This window comes from Microcaecilia unicolor, chromosome 1 (assembly GCF_901765095.1).
Source record: "Microcaecilia unicolor chromosome 1, aMicUni1.1, whole genome shotgun sequence".
NCBI classification, from domain to species: domain Eukaryota; kingdom Metazoa; phylum Chordata; class Amphibia; order Gymnophiona; family Siphonopidae; genus Microcaecilia; species Microcaecilia unicolor.
Genome location: NC_044031.1, coordinates 404,615,219 through 404,639,038, shown reverse-complemented (window position 1 = coordinate 404,639,038; position 23,820 = coordinate 404,615,219). Strand labels below are relative to the sequence as shown.

At 42.3% G+C, this 23,820-nt stretch overlaps 1 protein-coding gene across 2 annotated transcripts in view; it reads right to left on the bottom strand.

Moving 5' to 3' along the window:
* Positions 1-1,145: 1,145 nt before the first annotated feature.
* The window catches only part of CAP2 (cyclase associated actin cytoskeleton regulatory protein 2), a 198,046-nt gene continuing 175,371 nt past the window's right edge, over positions 1,146-23,820 (bottom strand). For both annotated transcript variants that reach the window (XM_030211332.1, XM_030211341.1), the window contains exons 10-13: positions 16,702-16,825; positions 14,437-14,519; positions 10,948-11,088; positions 1,146-1,348 (exon numbers count right to left, since the gene is read on the bottom strand). In XM_030211332.1, coding sequence (XP_030067192.1) covers positions 1,265-1,348; positions 10,948-11,088; positions 14,437-14,519; positions 16,702-16,825 — 432 coding nt within the window. In that variant the 3' untranslated portion in view covers positions 1,146-1,264. The remainder of the gene's footprint in view (positions 1,349-10,947; positions 11,089-14,436; positions 14,520-16,701; positions 16,826-23,820) is intronic.

Below are 23,820 nucleotides of genomic sequence, written 5' to 3'. Positions count from 1 at the left end.
AACTTTGCAGAAAATTCTGCTCAAGAAGCATATAAGATCAGTAGGTGGGCATCTCTCTCTGCAAGAGAGCTGCTCTTCCGAGGATCTTGAAACGCAGAACTGCTGTACATATTCCAGAATTCAGAAGAAACAGTTACAGATGTACAGACCAATGCCTCTGATGACCAGGAGAAAAGGAGGCAGACTTGCTGCCATCTAGTTCTTAACTTGCAGAAAACAGAGAAGAACAGCTATGCACAGAAAAGGCTGGTATGAACAAAGAATGCTATTGCAATGTGCTGGAAGGATGTCAGCATATTGCAATTGGAAAAAGGTTGAGAAAAATGTGTCATGCTAAAATTACACCAACTTTCTTTGTTTCTTTTTTTGCTAATAAACACTATTATTGAAATTTGTAGTTTTCCAGTAACCTATTGAAGGTAGAGACAGATATGGAAATTACAGAAATAGTACACTAGAATACACTCTCACAAAAGATCTAACTATATTGTAAACCTAAGACAGACATAATGAGGAAAGGAATGCACTTAAAACAGTAAGTGTGAGAAGTGTGTCCTATATGGCTTAGGGCAGTGTTTCTCAAGTCCAGTCCTAGAGTACCCCTTGCCAGTCAGGTTTTCAGGATTTACACAATGAATATGCATGAACTTGTTCTGCACGCACTGCCTCCATTATATGCAAATCTCTTTCATGCATATTCATTGTGGATATCCTGAAAACCTGTGCTGGCAAAGGGTACTCCAGGACCAGACTTGGGAAACACTGGCTTACGGTATGAAGTGTTGGAAACAACTAATATGTGCGTAATAACTTATTGCCTACATTCACATGATGATATGTCATTTCTAGAAAGTGCAAATGAAAGGAAACTGTGTGTAAAACTGCAAAAAAAAAAACCAAAACCAAAAACAACAACATGAACGCTATGAACAATGTCTACTTAAAGCGTGTTTTCAAGAACATAGCATTATTGTTTTTAATAATGTAGTAGTATCAGATCACTGCATTAATAGGGTGTTTTACTAAGCCACAGTAGTGCTTTTGGTGCACACTAAAAATAAGTGTGCACTAAACACTAAAGACGCCCATATATTCTCATGGGCATCTCTAGTGTTTAGCGTGTGCTAAAAATGCTACTGCACCTTTGTAAAAGACCTCCTAAGGTATTTGTTATTTTGCCCTTTTTTTTGGTTGTTTTTTTCCCCCTTATTATTGCCCTTTCTCCTCATTCGTGATTGGTTGAGGGCTGTGTAATGGAAGGAGATCAAGCCATTATCTCTGCTGGTTCAGTGACTAGCCTGGAGCCATCCCATGCTGTCTTGAATTGTTCAGGAACAGGATATTCTTTCTGTTAAAAGAACAACATGATGGTTAGAAAAACAGAGGCTCTCATATGAAAATTCACATGATGCAGTTAGCCCCGATGACTGAAAAAGAGTTTGTAACTATAAGACAGGCTGGGATTATAAACTCCCCTTCATTACAACCAGGAAGTCAGCATTATGCCGCACAGAAATGAAAATCCTCACTTCACCCTTCAGATTGTCATGCTTTATGTAATGTATTTCTTGTTATCTCTAGCCCTCAGATTTCTCTCACTTTGATATTTAGATATGGATTCTAGAGACCATGGTTTTTGGTCTTTTGTATCTGCAGATGGTAAGCAGATTGTGGTACTGCTGGGGTGAGATCCTATAGGAATTATTAGGCAGTTAAATGCATGTTTGGAAGGAATTGCAACTTGGTTGAAAACTACTCATATGGGGCTAGATTCTATATATCACGCCTACAAAATCCACGTGAAAAAAGAAACACGCCTAGGCGTCTTTTATAAAGAATGCCTATATTTAGGCATACTTCACAGAATACGCTTAGATTTTGGTGTGGTTTGTAGAATACGCTGTGCCGCCAACCATGCAACTAAATTTAGTCAAGGACATTTATGCCAAGTAAAACTTGGCGTAAATGCCTGCGACTATATTAGGTGTGGACCAGGTGTATTCAATAAGAATGCGCATAGATTTTAGAAACACCCACAACCCACCCATTCCACGCCCATGGTCACACCCTCTTTTCGGCTATGGGCATTGAATTTACATTCATCACTTTACAGAATAAGCTTAGAAAGTTGTGCACGTAAATTCTAATTAATGCCAATTAGTGTCAATAATTGCTCAGTACTGACTGGCTTGTTAACTAATTAAGTTGCACGCGCAAATCCAGAATATGACTCGATTTGTGCGTGCAACTTAAGTTGTGCTATATAGAATCCGGGGGGGGGGGGGGGGGGGATGGTGCTTAATGCCCAGAAGACAGAAGTTTTGTTCTGTGGAGCTCTGAATCTTTCCTCCCAGTGCTACCAAGATGGAAAGTCATAATTTATCTTGTAAGACTGAAGAGATTTGGGAGTCTTACTGGATTGTGATATGACATTCCATTCCCAGCTGGCTCAGAAAATTGGGGGCAACTATGGTCAGCTGAAAGACTCATTCCACAGTTATACCTGTATGTGGATGGAAGAGCCCTGTGGACAATGATGAAGCCATAGGTGATAAACACACCAGAGCACTGCAGTCTCCTATATGCTGGTTTACCAGGTAACCAGCTGAAGAGGTTGCAAGTGGTGTAGAATGTGGCAGCCAGGGTGGTGCCATTGAGGGGAATGAGAGTGTAAATGATATTTTAAAACCATTACACTGGCTTCCAATTTCAATTAATGGAATGGATCCTCAGAAGCTTAACGGAGATTGGGTGACAGAGCCAGTGGTGGGAGGCGGGGCTAGTGCTGGGCAGACTTCTAGGGTCTGTGACTTGAAAATGGCAGATACAAATCAAGGTCAGGTATACACAAAAAGTAGCACATATGAGTTTATCTTGTTGGGCAGACTGGATGGACCATGCAGGTCTTTCTCTGCCGTCATCTACTATGATATTTAAGGTTTTGTGTATGGAGCGACTGCAATATTTGATGGGAAGCTGCAATGAAACCAGCTGTGTATGACACTGAGGTTGAGTCAAAGTGGGTTTCTTGAAAATACTGACTCACTCTCAGATGAGATTACACTGGTGGAGGGCTAGGGAGTTGTCCTTGGCAGTGCCAAGTGTACATTATAAACTAGCTAAGTTAAGGCAGGAGCATAATCTATTGAGGTTTCAGAAGAAACAGAAGGTTTATTTCCTGTTTGTTAGGAGTGTGTGGAACAGGAGGCTGATGAAAGCTAAGGAAGAAGGGTCCTAAGAGGCCATGACAGATGTTTTTTAAGGCTTAGATTTGGAATTGGGGAGGTGATATAACGGATGGATGTTGTGAGGTTCGGCAGGTGGATTGGAGAGGGTAAGGTGACAGACTTATTGTATTGTTTTGTATTATTTTGAGTACTTTTAGTTTTATCGAAGTGTTGGTCTTCCTTTGTATTGGGGTTTTCTTGTAAAGTGCACTGAATTAGAATTTGGTTTCTTTGTAATAAATAAATGTTTTAAAATAACATATTCTGAAATCCATGAAACACTGTTTCATACTATGAAGATGTTTGTAATTCTTGCAACTTCTATAAATAAATAAATAAATTATGAAGATGTTAACCAAGTAGAAATAATGCAAATATCGGATGAGGAGAATGTTTGAATGGATCCAACAAGTGCACACAATGGGGGTGGGGTGAGGATGATGAGTGAATAGTGTAGTGAGATAAAAGTTACTTGCTCAAGGTGACATAGTCACGGGCTGATGCAGAAAGCTATGAAACAGAGCTGTGTTAAAGCAACACAGGGTTTCCTATCACACGTATAAAAAAACCCTTTTGCTTCTGATGCAGTAACCAAATACTATGCAAAAAAGCTGTTTACAAAACCTGTGCACGAACATGGGAGAGCACACTAGGCACTTGGGTCTGCATTAGCAGGAGCTACATTTTATACACAGAAAAAATTGTATTGGCAGTCGAAGGTTGCATATGCATATACATATCCACGGACGTGTTGGATAGCTATTCTGTGCACATAATTTTTGCAATACCAGTATTTATACACAGAATAGCATTCCAGCAGATGCAACACTGAGGGCTGATACAATTTTTGCCCAGTGCACCTCCCTCTCAGCTATTTATCCCTGCGTTTTATTTTTTTGACCCATCTTCTGAGGAAGGCAGAAAAAAAGTTGCAAGTCCAGTATTCTCACAGTAAAGCAGGGGTGCTCAATGTCGGTCCTTGAGGTCCGCAACCCAGTCGGGTTTTCAGGATTTCCACAATGAATATGCATGAAATCTATTTGCATACAACGAAGGCAGTACATGCAAGTAGATCTCATGAGTATTCACTGGGAAAATCCTGAAAAGCCAACTGGGTTGTGGACCACGAGGACTGACATTGAGCACCCCTACAGTAAAGAGAAGAAATAGGCATTACATCCTCATGAAGGCTGACCACAAATCTTTTACTCCTCCTCAGACTTTTCATTAAAGTCCCAGCATTAGAAAACCCTATACTCAGCTTCCTAGTCTTCATCTTTGCGGCACATGTGTTTGTATACATGGTTTGAACATTTCAGCATTTACAGACCCTTGAACACAAAGGAAATATATATTGAAACATGACTGATTGCAATACATCCCAGGTCATTTATATTATCGTATGCTCTTGCTCCATTCTATATATTGGCAAAACTAAACGTATGATTAAGACAAGAATTATAGAACACTGGAGTTGTCTTAGCCACAATGTTGTCCCAGCCCCCTTAGTTGAACATTGGAATCAAGCTGGACACTCTATCAGTGACTTAAAATTTTTTGTGTTTAGAACCTTTCATACTAGATGGTGGGGGACAAAGACTTATTTATCAATTCAAATCTATCAAACTCCATGCACTTAATATGGACATTGATCTTACACTATTTTTCTAGATCTATTTTTTTTGGCATCCACATCTTAAGAATTAGATATCTATGCCTATAGGTTTTCAGGGTATTGTAACATTATCATCATATATATATATGTGATAGACTATTCACGCATTTATCTATCCTTTTATATCCATTTTTACTACTTTTTATGTATTAGTTTTATTTATCCATTTAATTTATTACATACTTTTTATGCATATGAGATGATTTGTCGCCTATTTATAATGACATTCTAAGTGGGATTTATTTAGTGGTTTATTTATTCTTATTATATATGGGATTTTTTTTACTATACTATTTGAACTTACGTGTGATATTTTAATGTTATTTTTAGACATGTGCAAGTTATATTATATGTGTGTGATTTATTATTTTATTTTACCAATTATGTTGAATGGCACCTGATTAATGCATTTACACATATATTACCACTTTATTTTGCAAGATCTTACAAATTTGTTAACAATTTATTTTTATACACATTTATTATCTTTTATTTCTATGCATGCATGTCTTCATTTGTCTGCACTTATTATTTATATATATACAGGTGTTGCTTATTATTTTGTCTATGTTTTATGTTTACCTAATTTACCCTCCCCTTTTACAAAGCCACGCTAGTGGCTGCCATGTGGCAATGCCGACACAGTTTGAATGGGCTGTGTCGGCATTAACGCACCAGCAGCCTCTAGTGTGGCTATGTAAAGTGGGGGGAGGGGGTATACATTCATGGCTTTTTACAATGTAATAAGGATACACACATATTCTCATTTATTTATTCTGTACTGTTTTTTTACCCTGTATGCTCAGCAATCTATGTACATTTTAAATTGAGAAATTTCAGAAGTCTTTAAACTTAGGTTGTGGTTTATGTGATGCCATTTATATCATACTAGTAAACAAGCCCCGTTTCTGATGCAAATGAAACGGGGGCTAGCAAGGTTTTCTTCAGAGTGTGCATGTGGGAGTGTGTGTGTCCCTGCCCTCTGCCCTCTCTCCCTCCCCCTCCCCCTCCGAGTCCAGTCCTTCAGTGTTAAGTTTCCTGCTGTGCTTCTAGGTGCTGTGGAGGATTTGCAGCCCATCTGCATATATTCCCAGCCTTCTCTGGGCTGACTTCCAGGTCCATCCGAATCACACAGGGCCTCCACTCCAGGTGCCCTACGCTTCCACCAGCTGCCTTCCAGGTGTTGTGGAGGACTTGCAGCTCATTTGCATATCCTTCAACATTCTCCGGGGTGACTTCCAGGTCCATCCCAAATCACCCAGTGCTTCCGCTCCAGGTGCCTAGCGCTTCCACCGGCTGCCTTCCAGGTGCCGCATGCCATATGGCACGCAAAATATTTTCTCTCTACAGGTTTTATTTTCTTTCTGCTATTCCCAATGACTTCAATACAACTTATTTTCTTTCCAATCTTTCTCCATCTGAAACCACTGTATATCTCAGGACCACATCACCCACCTTCTGCTTTTATCACCTCACCATCCCTTTTGTCTTCTTCTCAGCTCTCAAGCTTCAACATTTTCTTTCTTTCATTCAACCATCTCCAATCTGTCTGAGTGCATCTCATCTTCATAAATGTCGTCATACCTCTCCTACTCTTCTCCATATTCTTTTGCTACTTCTGCTGCTCGGGATATCAGCCCCAATCTTTGTCCTCCAAATCAACTCTCACCCTACTTGTGCAGGTCACACTGTAATATCTCCAGTCTAATTTCTGTTCCTCTCCTCTCCCCTTCTCTGCCTTTCTCATGTGCCCTGTAAAATGCACACTCTGTTTCCAACAAGCTCTCCTACATCCACGACCTCTTTACCTCTTGTACTCTCCACCTGCTTGCACTAACTGAGACTTGGCTTTGCCCTGAAGACTCTGCATCAGTTGCTGCCCTGTGCCATGGAGGTTACCTTTCCTCCCATATACCTCACCAGGTTGGCCACAGAGGTGGTGTCAGCCTAATACTCTCACCCTCTTCGAGATTTCAACCTCTTCTTCCACCTCAGTCTCACTGCTTTTCTTTCTTCGAAGTCCACTCCATCAGTCTATCTACTCCTTTACCTCTCCAACTAGCAGTCATTTACTGACCCCTGATGTCCCTTTCTTACTTTCTCACTGACTTTGACTCCTGGCTTTCCTTCTTTCACAAACCCTCATCTCCTCCCCTCATTCTTGGGGATTTTTACATTCATGCTAATGATCCCTCTGACTCTTATGCCTCTCAGTTTCTTGCTTTAACATCCTCCTTCAATCTTCAGCTGTGCTCCACTACTCCTACTCACCAGAATGGCCACTGTCTTGATCTTGTCTTCTTTTCCAACTGATCATTTTCCAGTTTTTGGACCTCAGTTCTTCCCCTCTGTGACCATCGTCAGATAACCTTCACACTTAAACACCCCCCCCACCAAGTCCTGTCCAATCTCCATCTATGTATTTAGGAATCTTCAGGCTATTGACTGTTGCACTCTCTCCCAATGGCGTACCAAGGGGGGGCAGTCCGCCCCGGGTGCACACCGCTGGGGGGGGGTGCCGTGCGCCGGTCAGCGTTGTTCGTTTCCATGCTCCCTCTGCCCCGGAATAGGAAGTAACCTGTTCTGGGACAGAGGGAGCATGGAAACGAACGACACTGACCGGCGCATGGCACCCCCCCCCCAGCGGCATGCACCCAGGGGGGGGGTTTCTTTCGCCGGGGTGGGGGGGGTGTCCCTTCGCCGGGGTGGGGGGGCACGCTGCACGGGGGGGGGGGGGCGGGGCGCATCAGTGATCTGCCCCGGGTGTCAGCGCCCCTCAGAACGCCACTGCTCTCCCCACCAGTGTTTCACCCCTCTTCCCAACCACTGTGTTACCCTTGCTCCTCCTATTCCTCATTCTGTAAGGCGTACCAAACTCCAGCCTTGGCTGACCACTAGAATCTGCTACCTATGTTCCTGTGCTCAATCTGATGAACACCTTTAGCTGAAATCCCTTGCCTATGCTGACTTCATACATTTCAAATTTTTGCTGACCCCCCTTCCAGTCTGCTCTTTCACTTGCAAATAGGACTACTACATCCACTTGACAAACTCTCTTGGCTCAAACCCTCGACGTTTCTTTGCCATACTGAACTCTCTTCTTAAAATGTCTTCACCTCCAACCTCTACTTCACTTTCTCCCCAGACTATGGCTAAGTACTTTCCTGATAAGGTTCACAAGATTAACCTTGAGTTCTGAACAAAGTCACCTCCACCTGTCCTTTCCCCAGTTCATTCTGTTAATCCTCCAACTCCTGCCTCCTTTTCTTCCTTTTTCTGAAATCACTAAAGAAGAAACTGCACATTTTCTTTCCTCCTCTAAACTGACTACCTGTTCCTCTGATTATATTCCCACCTATCTACGCAGCACTATCTCTCCTATCGTCATCCCTTATATCTGCCATATCCTCAATCTTTCACTTTCCACTGCAAAAAATGTTCCTGATGCCTTCAAACATGCTGTAGATATACCACTCCTCAAAAAACCTTCATTGAACCCTATATGCCCATCTAACTATTGCCCCATCCCCCTCCTCCCTTTCCTATCCAAGATACTTGAATATGCTGTTCACTGTCGTCTCCAATGACCCGTTCCTGGCCAGATCCAAAGGTCTCTATGCTATCCTCATCCTTCTTGATCTATCTGCTGCTTTTGACACAGTTGATCACCACCTACTCCTTGATATGCTGTCCTCATTTGGATTTCAGGGCTCTGTTCATTCTTGGTTTTCTTATCACTCCATTGCACTTTTAGTGTATGCTCTGGTGGATCCTCCTCCACTTCTATCCCACTATCAGTTGGTGTACCTCTTGGAACCTCTTCTTTTCTCTATCTATACTTCTTCTCTTGGTGTTCTGATCTCCTCCCATGGTTTTTAGTATCACTTTTATGCTGATGACTCCCAGATCTACCTCTCCACACTAGAAATTTCAGCAGGGAATCCAAGCCCAAGTCTCAGCCGGTCTATCTGACATTGCTGCCTGGATGTCTCACCACCATCTGAAACTAAACATGGCCAAGACTGAGCTTCTTATCTTTCCTCCTCAACCCACCTCTCTTTTCCCCCCATTCTCTATCTCTATGGAAAACACACTCATCCTCCCTATCTCATCAGCTTGTAACCTTGAGGTCATCTTTGACACCTCTCTCTCTTTCTCTGCACATATCCAACAGACTGTTGTTTCTTTCTCTATAAAATCACCAACATTTATCTCTTCCTTTCTGAGCACACTACCAAAACCCTTATCCACACTCTTTATCACCTCTTGCTTAGACTACTGCACCTTGCTTCTCACAGGTCTTACTGCATTTCACAGTCCAAACATGTTTTAACAACTTTGAATAGTTTTTTTATCATCTGCAATTCTGATCACCTCACTCGTCATTTCGATTTCCATATCATTTATAAATATGTTATATAGTACTGGTCCCAGTACAGATCCCTGCGGCACTCCACTGTTCACTCTCCTCCATTGAGAGAAATGACCATTTAACCCTACCCTCTGTTTTCTGTTCGATAACCAATTCCTAATTCACACCAGAACCTTGCCTCCTATCCCATGACTCTTTAATTTTCTCAGGAGGAACTTTATCAAAAGCTTTCTGAAAATCTAGATACACTACATCAACCGGCTCAACTTTATCCACATGTTTATTCACACCCTCAAAGAAATGAAGAAAATTGGTGAGGCAAGACTTCCCTCGGCTGAATCCATGCTGACTCTGTCCCATTAAACAATGTTTGTCTATGTGTTCTAACATTTTATTCTTTATAATAGTTTCCACTATTTTGCCTGGCAACGACATCAGGCTTACCGGTCTATAATTTCCAGGATCACCCCTAGAACCCTTTTTTTTATCGGCATCACACTGACTACCCTCCAATTTTCAGGTTCTCTGCACACTATGGACATATGTGCCTATTGCCTGGTCCCGCCCTCCACTCATCTGCCTTCCTCATAATTGCAATTTACCTGCCTTTTTCTGTATGTACATCAACTATGTATGGCCAAAAAGAAATCATGAGACTCATGCATAGGAAAATGTGGCACAGGATGGAGCAGGACAAGTGTATGCTCATTATCACCCATTTCACTGCTATTTGCAAGTCCAGCCCAAAACCTTCAGCTGTGATATCCTGTCCTCCTCCTATAGTTGAGCATCTCTCCTTTCCCTCTTTACCACCCTCCCAGATGCCCACCATTTTCCTGTTCTCTCTCTACCCCCACTCCCAGTGGCCAGTATCTCCCCTTCCCCTCTAATCCCTCCTTCATTTAGCTGACTTCTCCCTTCTCTGCCTCACCTCACATTTAGCACCTCTCCCACTTCCCTTCTCGCTCCCCCTACCTCCTTCCAGGCTGGCCTGAAGATTAAACATGGATCCTGTAAGCATGGACACACACTGAAGCTCTGCTATGTCCTACCTCCTTTGACAGGAAGACTGCCTCGGGGAGGGGGTGGCGGGAGGAGGGGCAAAGCAGTGCTTTGGTGCAGGTCTGTGCTTACAGGGTCCATGTAGCACTGATGTTTGTTTAATCCTTGGGCCAGCTTGGGAGAGGGAAGGGGAAGGGTGCAGCGGCAGGCCCAGTAATAAGAAAGAAAGTGGGGGAAGGCTTTCAAGCATAACAGCGCCACACCAACTCCCGTTCCCCAATTCTGCCACAAAAGACGCATGCCTAGTGCCTGAGCTGGCCCTGGATGTTTAATCTCTGGTGCAGCCTGTACTCCATCCTTTTAACAGTGATAATCTTTTCTCAAATATCAGTTTCCTTTGCTTACCTTCTGGCCTCAATTTGAGTGATTTGACCTTTTAGTGTTAATACCACCTTCCTTAGATTAAGCTGTTCCTATGAATAGTTGCAGGTAATATCGTTGGACTAAATGGCACAGCAGTACATTAAAAGATAAATAAATCAAAAAGGTGGCAATGCACTAACATGAATACACAACTGACCTGTGGCAGGCACTGTGCCCACAGCACATCAGATTCCAACACATTTCAATCTACTGACAGACACTGAAGGAAAAGAAACCATTATACTTACATAATCACCATCCTTAGGGATAAGGATGTTCATTTCAGATGACTTTGCACTTACAATCTCACAGTTTAAGGCTTCTTCACTGAGGTATATGTGACAACCATCTGTTTTATTGATAGAAATGGTTGGCACTTTCCCCATGACCTGAAGCAGCAAAAACACATCAAATACCAAGTTAAAAATGCGCGAAACAGAATGACCATATAACCTTTTCCCCAATCTCCTAAAAATAAGATATAAATTTCAACTAGTTAATGCTTAAAATCTATTGTTCACATATTTTCAGATACAGTATATGATGGACTTTAATATTGTTTATCAGCAGAGATCTTTGAACTATGTATAGCTGAAGTAAGCATGCCTTTGCAGATAAGCAGGAGACACAGACACAAGAACATACCTCTAGAAGGGTAGCTCTTTTAGTTTGTAGCAATAAAAACAACATCCAATTTATTGATACCATCACATCAAAGTGGACTCTTCACCTTAAAAGCTTGCGCCCAGTGGTGTGCTGGAGCCGGATCACACCAGCTCTTATTTATTTATTTAGATTTTGATCACACCTTTTTCAGTAGTAGCTCAAGGTGAGTTACATTCAGGTACACTGGATATTTCTCTGTCCCAGGAGGGCTCACAATCTAAGTTTGTAACTCTCTTGTTAAGATTTTCAACATTTTGCGAGCTGGTTGTTAAATTCGTTTATGCACGGCTGCGATCTGTTTGCCGTTCCTCCCCCGAGCCGCAGGGTCCTGGCACATAGCTGAACTGAAGCCACCCTGATGGTCTACTGGATTGTTTGGGGCAAGAAAGATCCCCAGTCTTTCCTGCCCACTGCCGGCGCCGACCCTCTTGCTGCCACATCGCTCTTTAAAAATGTCTGCCGAGACTTCCGCTGAAGTCTTGCGAGGTTGCCATTGTAAGTCTCGGCAGACATTTTAAAGAAGATGTGGCAGTAAGAGGGTCAGCACCAGCAGTGGGCAGGAAAGACTGGGGATCTTTCCTACCCCAAAGAATCCACTAGACCACCAGGGTGGCTTCAGGTATGTGCCAGGAGGGCACCCTGTGGCTCGGGGGACCGAGGGAGCATGGAGGAGGTCTTAAATAGGCAGGTAGGCAGGGGAGGATACTATAAATGAGCAGAAAATGTTTTTCTCCTGGTAAAGGGCCACTAAACAGACATCATGTTATGAGAATCAGGTGGTCAACGTTCTGAGGGTCTTTTACTAAGGTGCACTCACGTTTTTGGCGTGCGTTAAACGTTAGAGATGCCAATGCATTCCTATGGGCGTCTCTAATGTTTAGTGCGTGCCCAATTTTAGCGCGTACCAAAAACGTGAGCGCGCCTTAGTAAAAGACCCCATCAGAGTTTCTATCTATTTATTTACTTATTTACTTATTTATGGCATTTTATCCCACATTAAACATGAATTAAATTGGAACCTGGGAGCATTTAAAATCTTTTTTTTTCCTGTGCCTACAAAAAGAAAAAAGATGGCATGTGGGAATTTGCTCCTTTTGCTTTGTGGAATGCAGAGGTAAATTATAAAACACACTTGCCTTTTTTTAAATACTACTATTTCATAGAGAAGGTATTGATTAATGAGGGAAGGGTTTCCTTCATGTAGAACTGTCCAGAGTCAGTCTAAATGTGCCAGCATTGTCCAGTTTAGCACACTATTAGCAGCCAAGTTCATTATGTTCACTGGAAAAGAAATCTGTTGGCTCAGGATGTTTGCTATGTGAATATTCAATCACTGTTTCATTATCAAAATTTGTACTTCAGCATGATAACCTTCTCTTTTAGTTTTTTTGATCCAAGTTGTTTACTCAGGCAGTGTCCACACCGACACTATCAGGCTTATTTTCGAAAGAGAAGGGCGCCCATCTTTCGACACAAATCGGGAGATGGGCATCCTTCTCTCAGGGTCGCCCAAATCGGCATAATCGAAAGCCGATTTTGGGCATCCCCAACTGCTTCCCGTTGCGGGGATGACCAGCATTCCTGGGGGCGTGTCAGAGGCATAGCGAAGAAGGGACTGGGGCGTGCCTAACAGATGGGCGTCCTCGAGCGATAATGGAAAAAAGAAGGGTGTCCCTGATGAGCACTTCTGACTTTACTTGGTCCATTTTTTCTTACGACCAAGCCTCAAAAAGATGCCCAAACTGACCAGATGACCACCGGAGGGAATCGGGGATGACCTCCCCTTACTCCCCCCATGGTGACTAACCCCCTCCCATCCTGAAAAAAACAACTTAAAAAACTTTTTTTTGCTAGCCTCAAATATCATACTCAGGTCCATCGCAGCAGTATGCAGGTCCCTGGGGGGGGGGGGGGGGAGGTGTGTGTGTGTCAGCGGAGGCATAGCGAAGGCGTGGACGTCCTTCTTTCAAACATTTTGGATATCCTAAACTGCCCCCCCCCCCCACAGGGATGGCCAAATTTCAAGGGAGTGGAGTGGAGGAGTGGCCTAGTGGTTAGAGCACTGGTCTTGCAATCCAGAGGTGGCCGGTTCAAATCCCACTGCTTCTACTTGTGATCCAAAAGCCAAATAAATAAATAAATAAAGGGGATGTCGGAGGCATAGCAAAGGCATTTTGGACGTCCTCAACTGCCCGTCGCAGGGACGAAGGCATAGCGAAGGCGCCTAACACTTGGATGTCCTTCACCCATACTAAAAAAAAAAAAAAAAAAAGATGTCCCTGATGAGCACTTGGACGTTTTCACCTGGACTTAAGTTTTTTTAAAGTTGTAGACAGCAATTTATTTAAGGTTGTAGACGGCTATTATACACGCAGCTTGTCTGCGTGTATGAAACTGTCTTTGGCATGCGCAGAGCAGCCACGCATAACGCTTGACTGCTCTGCCCTGGCTTCCCATCCTTAGGAAGGAAATCATGTGTAAATGAGCTAACAGCGAGCAGCTCATTTGCATGCGATTTCCTTCATGCATGCCTGTTCCTTTCCGAATCGGTAAGGGATCAGTAAGGGAAGGGCTTTTTCCGTTCAGTTATTGCATCAGTTAGTCCACTGCAGTACTCCCTAGGGTGCCCGGTTGGTGTCCTGGCATGTCAGGGGAACCAGTGCACTATGAATGCTGGCTCCTCCCAAGACCAAATGAGTTGGATTTGGTTGTTTTTGAGATGGGTGTCCTCAGTTTCCATTATCGCCGAAAACCGGGGACGACCGTCTCTAAGGTTGACCTAAATGTTGAGATTTGGGCCGTATTATCGAAACGAAAGATAACCGCTCATCTTGTTTAGATAATATGGGTTTCCCTGCCCCTTCACGGGGCTGTCCTGCGAGGATGCCCTCTGGAAAACTTGGGCGCCCCATTCAATTATGCCCCTCCACGTCTGCCCTGGCCCCAAAGCAATACATTTTTTTATGTGAATGGTCCCCATTACATTATCTGGGCATATACGAGGACCTCCCTTACACTTAGAAGGAACAAATTAAGTAATTTTGCCTTTTTGATTTTCAATTAATTCTTACCTGAATCTGAATATCCTTTGAATTAATCACCTCTACGATACCCACAACACTGTCAAACACAAGGCCAAACTTTTTACAGTTGTCTAGAAAGAAAGTGGAAGTAACATAAATATTTCCAAATACAGGATCAACCCAAAGTGAGCTCTTCATCATAGTTTAGAGGTCAGAGTGACTTCATGTTCCTAAAACTGAGCCTTAAAGTGGGCTACTCCATAATAAAAATCAGTTTACAAAATGAGAACTTCAGGTTGCATCACTGAGATTATTTTATTACTAACAGGTCACAGCTGATGAGATTCATGACCAGTAATCACTTTAAAACATTCAATTACTACAGCTTTTTTTTTTTGAAGAATTGATATCACGGGTCTGGGCTATCATGCTTTTTGCTGTACCAGCTGTGTCTCACACTCTATAAATACATACATTACACGCATGCTGAATATAAACACGTGGAGGCTAATATCTGGATACAGGTAACAGGATAAATTATCTGGTAATCTTTAACAGAATATGAAAAAAGATAATAGGTTAAGGGGAGAAGTTATCAATGTGGACTACCAGTAAGATATTATTGTACTGTTAACCCCATTTATTAGTAACCAGGTCTCACTGCATAAAACAGGAGCTGTGCCAAAATAGTACAAGTCAGTGGTAAAATAACCCATCTTAATGGTAGCCCCAGTGGCGTTCTGTGGTTCACTGCCACCCGGGGCGGATCGCTGCTGCGCGCACCCTCCCCCCCCCGGCTGCAGGGCAACACGGCACCCTCCCTCCCCCCAGCTCCGTCCACCCAGCGCCTTGCGCAACTCTGCGCTGCTGTAAAAGAAGAAAATCGCCTCGTCGGCCCTTCCCTTACTGTGTCCCATCCCATCCTCTGATGTAACTTCCTATTTCCTCGAGTGCAGGACAGAGTGAGGGAAGGGCCGACGAGGCGATTTTCTTCTCTTACAGCAGTGCAGATGCGAGGCGCCGCACCACACAGCTGCCAGGTGGATGGAGCTGATAGGGACTCGCCAGCAGAGCACCCCCCCACCCGTTGACACCTGGGGCGGACTGCCCCCACTGCCCCGCCCCGCCACTGGGTAGCCCACGTTGATAACTTCTCCCATAAGACATTAGTTTACTGTTATCCCCAGTTATTAGTAACCACGCCTCGGTGCATAAAATGGGACCTGTGCTAAAACAGCATGAGTTAGTGGTAAAATAACACATCTTAACGGTAGCCCATGTTGATAGCTCCCTCCCCAAATCTGGTGTTTTGAAAACACCCAATTAAAGTTAATGAGATAAATCTAGAACAGTTTTAAAACTAGTCTTAACTGGCATATTTAACTACTCAGAGCCTTGCTTAATCTTTGTGCTCGCTCTCTGGGCCGAACTCTGTCAATAACCCCATCTTCTTTTCAGCAGCAGTACAGTGTGAACAAGATGCTATCCAGTGACGGCAGTATCTTTTAGAGTCTTAGAAATCTCTTGGGTCAATATTCAAAACCACTTTCCTGAGAGCAGGTGCTGTTATCTAGATCAGTGGTGCTGGCCAGGGGTAATGGGTGATAATCAGCAGCAATATCCGGATAGTACTACTAAATATCTGACAGACCTCAGCCCTGTCTGGAGAGTGCCAGACTGGTCTACGGTGGAGAACATCCCGATAGCAGTGATATGAAGTGCACTATCCAGGTAAGATATCTGGATAACTTAGGGTAACTTTTGTGCTGTCCTATGTTATCTAGCTATTGGGCTGAATATTGCTGCTAGCCAGATACAGGTGCTGAATACTCAGAATTATTTTTACCCACTGTGGCTGGTGATTAAAAAAATGCTGGCCATGGTAGCCGAATGTTCAAAATTTTACTCAGTGCTTTTTTCTAAACGTTGTCCCTTTTGATAACCCAGGGGTTCCCAAACCTGTCCTGGGGGAACCCCAGCCAGTCAGGTTTTCAGGATATCCACAATGAATATTCATGAGATCAATTTGCACACACTACCTCCTCTCGTGCATATTCATTGTGGATATCCTGAAAACCTGACTGGCTGGGGATCCTCCAAGACAGGTTTGGGACTCACCGTGATAACCATTAATATTGAAAAATATGTGAAGTCTGTGACAAACCAAGGGAATGTTAAAGTTAAACTTTTAGGCAAAGCTACCTTAAGGCCATGATTATTTGCAAAACTGGTGAAATTAGGTACAGCCCTATTTCTGGGCTCAATCATTTTATCACAACCAAGATCAAATTAAGAATTCTATGTAAAACTCACCAATAATAACTGAATTTATTTTTCCTTTGATCTGTAGGGTAGATTTGTTGCATTTGAAAATGTAAGCCACTTGCTTCAATTCAGCTTGAGAAATCACCAAGTCATTCACTCCTTCTTGATACTCCTAAACAACGTTTGACAATAGCAACAAAACAATAGCACCATATACCACGGACTGCTGAATTTTAGTAATAAACACAAATCATCTACATGAATTCTTTTAAAGCCACACTCATTGTAAGGAAAACTAGATAAGTCCTTAAAAAATCAGATTAAGAAATAGCTGGAAATTAGAAGAAAATATACATGCACAACTGAAAGTTAACACCACATGAGATATAACTTTTCAGGGATCAGACTTCTGGCTTATTCTAGAACTCTTGTGCTGTATGCATGAAGCAGAGTGGCTGGAAAAGTAATCTGCTTCATCATACAACATGTCATCAGAATGATCTAACCAAGCTTTACTATACTCACCTTTATCCATCAATGCACATAATGGGGTTGATGCTGAAACGCTTTACTGATAGTTAAGATGCTGGATAATCAATGTGTTTTTATGTGAAGAATTTGGATGTTATTTTGTACACTGCGGTATAGAAGCTTGTAAAATAAATAAATACCCTGTGTCTGTCCTCCAGGTTATGTTTACCTTTTTCCTTTCTAGTTTTTTTTTTTTAAAGCATACTGCCCCGGGGACTCCTAAAATGGTTAAAGTAGCTTGTAATACTGGCAATGGCTACCTATCTTATTGTCCTTCACTGGAAAAACAATTTCAATTTAAGAATACATGATTGGTGGAGTCATATGCACCATAAGAAAATGAGGAAACGGATGCTTTTAAAGTTCACAACTTTTCAAAGTTCAAAAGAACATGGGATCCTTTGATACCTACACCTCTAATAGCTCAGTTCTTGAATGAACAGCTCTCCAACTTATCAGTAATAAATTCTCTTTCCTTCATTACATCTGTCTTTGTTAATGTTCGACTTTGCAATTAAGATGTTCTGTAATTTGACTTGCATACCATTTGTATTATTATCTGTTACTCTTTAAAATCAATAAAAACTAATTGTAATGCAATTTTCTGATATTCTTCTAAGACAGGTACCTAGTTGTAGGTGAACAGCACTGGCTTAACTTCCCAATTACCATGGGTACTGTCATGCCAAGGGCTTCCTCTGCACAGGGCAGGCACCTGTTTGTATTTTAGTAGTTTGGATTCAAGAGCCTTGTATTATTAGTGCCACAGCTCAGTCTTCTCACTTGTTCAAGTGAACAAAGAGGGGAAGTAAACCTTAGATTTGTTTTCTAATTTTCTGCTGTTTGAACTTTTAATCCCACCCACCTCATATCCTATGATTTTTTTTCATATTGAGCTTTTGGTAATGCACAGAAGTCTCTTTCTATCAGGGACAGATTGCCTTGTCAGGTGATCAAGTGTCCTCCACTGGATCAGTCATCCAAGCAGCTCTGATGCTGGCTAGTGCAGAAGTTTGTGGCAGCACTAGAATCAGGGTCAATTCATTAATGGACAAAAGGGACAGCTGTCCTGGACCTGCCTAACAGGGAGGTCATAAGTGGCTTTGATGCTGCTGCTTTCTCTCAAAAAGTTTGAAATCCCACTGGGTCAAGCCCATGATAACCCAAACTACTGACAAGTCTTATCTGATCCCATGCCGTGGAGTGCTTCACTGTGCTCCTTCCCCAAAGCCAGTTGCAGGAGATACATTTCATTTGACCTCATCTCCTACTGCCATGGAGCTGGTCTCAGTGCTCATCTCATGAGTCTGGCTCTGCAACAGCAGATAATGGTATGTAAATAAGCGTGTCTTTTGCTGTTAGCCTGGTGGAGGTTTGCAACTGGAGCTGTGCTGAGCTGCTAGAAGAGCCAAAGGCAGATGAAAAGGGGTCAGATTGGAGGAAAGAAGGGTGTGACAAGGGGATCATAGTGGAAAGAGGGAAAGATAAAAAAGAGGTCTGACTGGGGGAAGGGTAACTTGGAAAAATACAAGGGGGCCCATCTACAAAAGTTTGCCCAAGGTCCCATAAGTGGTTAAAATGGCCCTGACTAGAATCACTGTTCCTTTAAGGAGCAAACTGAAAGGAGACGTGCCATCACAGCTGCATGGCATCATCTGGCTTGAGCCTGGAACCCAGCAACTGATGGGTGCCTGTAGCTCCAATGGCCACCAAAGGCTGGAGTGGTAGGAGTCAGTGCAAGCCAGCTGTAGTGATTGGTTCAGGCCTGAAGATCCAGTGGCTAGAGTATGCTGCAGCTATGAGGTATTGACTCTTGTACTCTTACCTAATGCATCAGCAGCCGGCAGTGCAACACAGTAAATGTGTACAGGGGGGAGAGAGAGAGAAAGAGACAGCAAGAGAGAGATGAAGACCGGTGGTGGTGGGGTTTAAGAGGGATGGACAGAGTGAGAGACAGGCATGGGGGGAGGAGGGGGGAAGGAATGGAGAGGAGAGAGAAGGGCCATGGCCTGGACTGATTTTTTTGCACAATTTATCCCTACTTATTATCCTCAATAATTCCAATTATCCCCATGTCTTTCTAAAACTCTTTCCTTAAACTCATCTACCTTTCATTTTTTTTTTTAACAGCCTACTTCTCTTAGTCTTTGTGATACTTACCTTCCTTCGGCATCCCCACCAACAAAGTTATGAGCCCCCCCCCCATGAACCACTGGCAATGCCCCCGCCTTTAATCACTCTATTAATTGCGATTAAAAATTGTAATCAAAATGCAGCCCTAGTTATTTTCCTTTGTTTCTCTCTTCTCCCTTGATGTGGGCTATTTTGTTTTCTTGCTAAGTGGTTATTATACTTTATTTTGAAAAATTTCAATTAGAAAAATATCTTTGGTGTTTAAGGTATCCTGCACATCTCTGCGACCTCCCTCCCCGGCCACCAGACTCCCCCACTATGTACTTTTAAACAGGCAGGAGCTATGCCCACTCACTCCTGCCTCTGTGCCATCTTAAAATGGCAGCATCTGACCCCAGGCAATGCGTCCTGCCAAATAAGGGATCAGTCTGCCAAATAAGGGAATTTTTCTCTTATTTGGTAGTCTGGATGGAGACTACCAAATAATTCCCTTATTTGGCAGGGTGACTCTGCCTGTGCAGGGTCAGGCACTACCATTTTTAAGGATGGTGGTGCAGAAGGAATGGGTGGGCATCGCTCTTGCCTCTATGAAAATATGTGGTGGAATGTGTCTGGAGGGCCATGGGGTTCCTGGTGAGGAGTTGGGGATGCCCTAGACACCAGGAATATTTTTTTTAATGTGTATGGAGGGTGGGGGATGACATTCGACAACATGGAATTTTTTTTTTAAGTCGGAAGGAGTGAGGGGGGGTCATCATGTCAAGGGGGTGGGGTGCCTCTAGACACCAGGGCATTTTTTTGAAGTTGGGTGGAGGGGGTTCAGGTCAGGAGGTTGCCACTAGAAACTACGAATTTGTTAACATTAGGGGGGGAAGAGGGTCGGTCATGTCAGGGGTTGGGGTTGGGGGGGTGTTTATTTTTTTAAATTGTTATGGCAGGATAGTTGGGTTGGGTCAGACTGCTAGACTACCAGGGATGTGGGCCAGTCAGGTGCATGCGGCCAATGCAGACAGCTGGGGATTATTAAAAAAATGTCCCCTTTCCTGTCAGTGCTGAACTAATCACTGCTCATGAACTGACAGGAAGGTGGATATTTTGCAATGAGCTGCAGATTGTTGACACAATTTTTTTTAATTTATAGCAATTTAAATTTTACAAGCAATAAAATAACTTGCAAGGAAATGATTTCAGTCAGGTAATACAATACTCTTCCTTAGACCACAAATTAGAGGGAGAGTGGGATAAGATAAGGAGATCCTAAGAAAAATTATACAAAAGAAAGTGGATTAAACCTGAATATCCCCTTATTATTCATTTAAATCATTAATCCCCATTGGTCCACTGGATAGTTTCTTCATATCTAAGAAGGTGCGTAATTGATTCGGTTCGTAGAAAACATATTTATTGCCCAAGAAACGGACTAAACACTTGCATGGATATGCTAGCAGAAAAGATGCTCCTAGTTTCCTCTCTTAGTACCAGAAATTGTTTCCTTCTATCTTGCGTTGCCTTAGTACCATCTGGAAAAATCCATATTATTTGCCCACAAAAAGGTAATGAAGCATACTTAAAATATATTCTCATCACTGAATTCAAGTCCTGCTCAAATACAAATGAAACAATAAGCATCCCTCGGGTAGATACTTCAGACAATGAATCTTCCAGCAATGCAGACAAATCTTGAATCTCTGATCCAATTCCCAATGATTGAGGCAAATTCCCAGCATTAACAGGTTCCACTCCCCTTTGAGCTGAAGTTGTAAATAATATATTTTATTACAAGGGGGAATAGCTGAAGAAGAAATTTTCAAATTTTCCATTAAATATTTTTTGAATAAATCAGTAGGAGTCACAACTGAAGCTCTAGGGAAATTCAATAGTCTTAATGTTAGACGTCTGTTACAATTCTCCATTTGTTCAATTTTCCGTTGAATTAAGAATTTGTCTCTTACCAGAGCGTCTGTTGTTGTTTTCACAGTCTTAACCTCTTCCTGCACCTGTAGAACTTTGTTTGCAGTTTCAGTTTTAACTTTTTCAAAGGATTCAGTTAAGCTGTCCATTTTACTCACAAGTAAAGTTGTATCTTGAGCAGACTTATTTACTGCCACCGTTAGATCCTGAAGAGCCTTCTAAATGGAACTCAATGTAACCTCCACGGGAACCAAAAACTCCAAGCTGACTTCTCCTGCGGGTTTAGGAGTGGCACCGCCGATCTGAGTTCTGCTGCTAACGCCCTCCGTTTCAGCATGTACTCCTGACTCACTCCTTTGCTCCACTGGAACATGGTGGTGGAATGATTTCTGGGGGCGATAGAGCTGTTTCCAAGCCCAAGAGCATCGACGCTCCTTCACTGGCGCTCAACGCGGGACTCATCGTGTAGTGGTCCAAAGTTTGCTGAACAGGGGACGAAGTTCTGGACATCTGTGGTTGGCCTTTGGTTGTCCCCTTCCTCTTAGTATGGGGCATCTGCTAATGCAGGAAAAGAATTTCAAATAGGAGGAAAACTTCAGAGGACAGCTGGGCCGTTAAGCGTGCGAGCTTCAGGTCGCCATCTTGCCACTGCCACAATTTTTTAAATATTATTTTTATTAACAACATTCTAGCAAGCAACATATAAATATCAAACTGCCAACAAAGAAAATTGGATAGGAATAACAAAGTAGCTACATAATCATTTTAAATTCTTAAAACATTTTTGAATAGCTCCCTTTCACATGACAGTAATTTGCATGCTCATTGATTACTGCATCCCAGTGGCAATTTTGTTTTTGTGGGAACGTCATGTTAGAAGCTGTGGAGTCAGTGGTTCTAAGGTGCAGCTTTCTGCATCGGCCCCTCAGTGGATAACATGATCATCTTTCTTGATTCTTCCAACTGTAATCCTGGGTTTGTCTTTGATTCCTCCTTTTTCTGCTTATATTTAAAATACTATTAAAATATGTCATTTCTTTCTATCATCAAAATCTGCCCTTATCTTTCTAAAATACTACCAAAACCCATACTATTCTATTCCAGCATTTCTATCCCATTTATATCTCTCAAAAATCAAAGCGGGTTACAGTAAAAGTCAATACACAACAATGAAATTACACATCAAAATACTTCTTGAATAGAAACGTTTTCAGCGACTTCCTAAACAAATAATAATCTGAAATCCCTCGTAATTGAATTGGAATAGAATTCCAGAGCCTAACAGCAAAATAGCTGAAGGAGCTGTCAAAGAAACGTTTAAATTGGATCTTGTTTACTGACGGAAGGACTAGATTTAAAGAATACTGTCTTCGAGTAAGCCAACTTAATGATGGATATTGAACCAAAACAGTATGGTCCAATGGACTAGCATCATAGAAAATCTTATCAGTAAGGCAAACTGTCTTAAAATCAACTCTAGTAGCAATAGGAAGCCAATGAAGGTTTCTAAGCAAAGGAGTAACATACTCATATCTCTTACAGCTGAAAATCATCCTTGCGGTACAATTCTGCAGCAGTTGAAATCTTTTTACAAGTTGCTGATTAATCCCAATATATAAAGAGCTACAATAGTCCAACTGAGGCAAAACCACAGCCTGAACCAACATCCTAAACTGTAATGAATGAAATGAAGATCTTATTGCTCTTAACTGTCGCAACTTTGAAAACATCCTTTTACACAATCAACTTGATTTTTCATGGTAAGTTGTGTATCTACAGTAAAACCCAGTACTCTAGATGAATTAAGACAGAGATTCCCGTCTTAAGCACCAGATTTTGAGGAAATCCGGTTAGAGATGTATCAAAATAGAGCAAGTTTGTCTTTGCTGTATTGAGCTTTATTCATTGAAGCCCAATGATGTGTCCTAAAAATGCACTCAGTGATTAAATCATTTATGTAAACCATATTCTTTAGCAGAGAAACCAAAATAAAATGTCATCTGCATAAGAAGCAACATAAAATAATGAAGATGTTAAAAAATTGCACAATGAACTCGTAAAAACATTAAACAATATTGGCAACATAGGTGAGCCCTGAGGAATGCCATAAACAGAACAAGTTTCTGAAAATTTTCCATTCTTTTTGACGCTATTTTGCCTAAGAAAGCCCTTAAACCACTTCAGAACAGTTCCACCCAGTCCTAAACTATCTAGCTTGTTTAATAACAATGCATGGTCAACTGTATCAAGGGCCCCAGAAATGTCAAACTGTTAATAGTAAGGATGGAATATTTTGACTTAATAGGGATTGACTTTAGTGACCAGAGTAACCAATATGGATTCTGTGCTGTGCATTGGTCTAAAACCATATTGGGAATCATGAAGGCTTGATGCAGATCCAAGTAAGACATTAGCTGGGATGCAACTATAGACTCTAGAAACTTCGCAAGCCATGGAATACTGGCTACTGGTCGAAAGATAGTCACCTCAGCATTGCCTTCAAAATCTGCACCCTGGTCCACAAACTTATCTACGGTGAAGCCCTGGGATACATGACAGACTTGATCGACTTACCAACTAGAAACACATCAG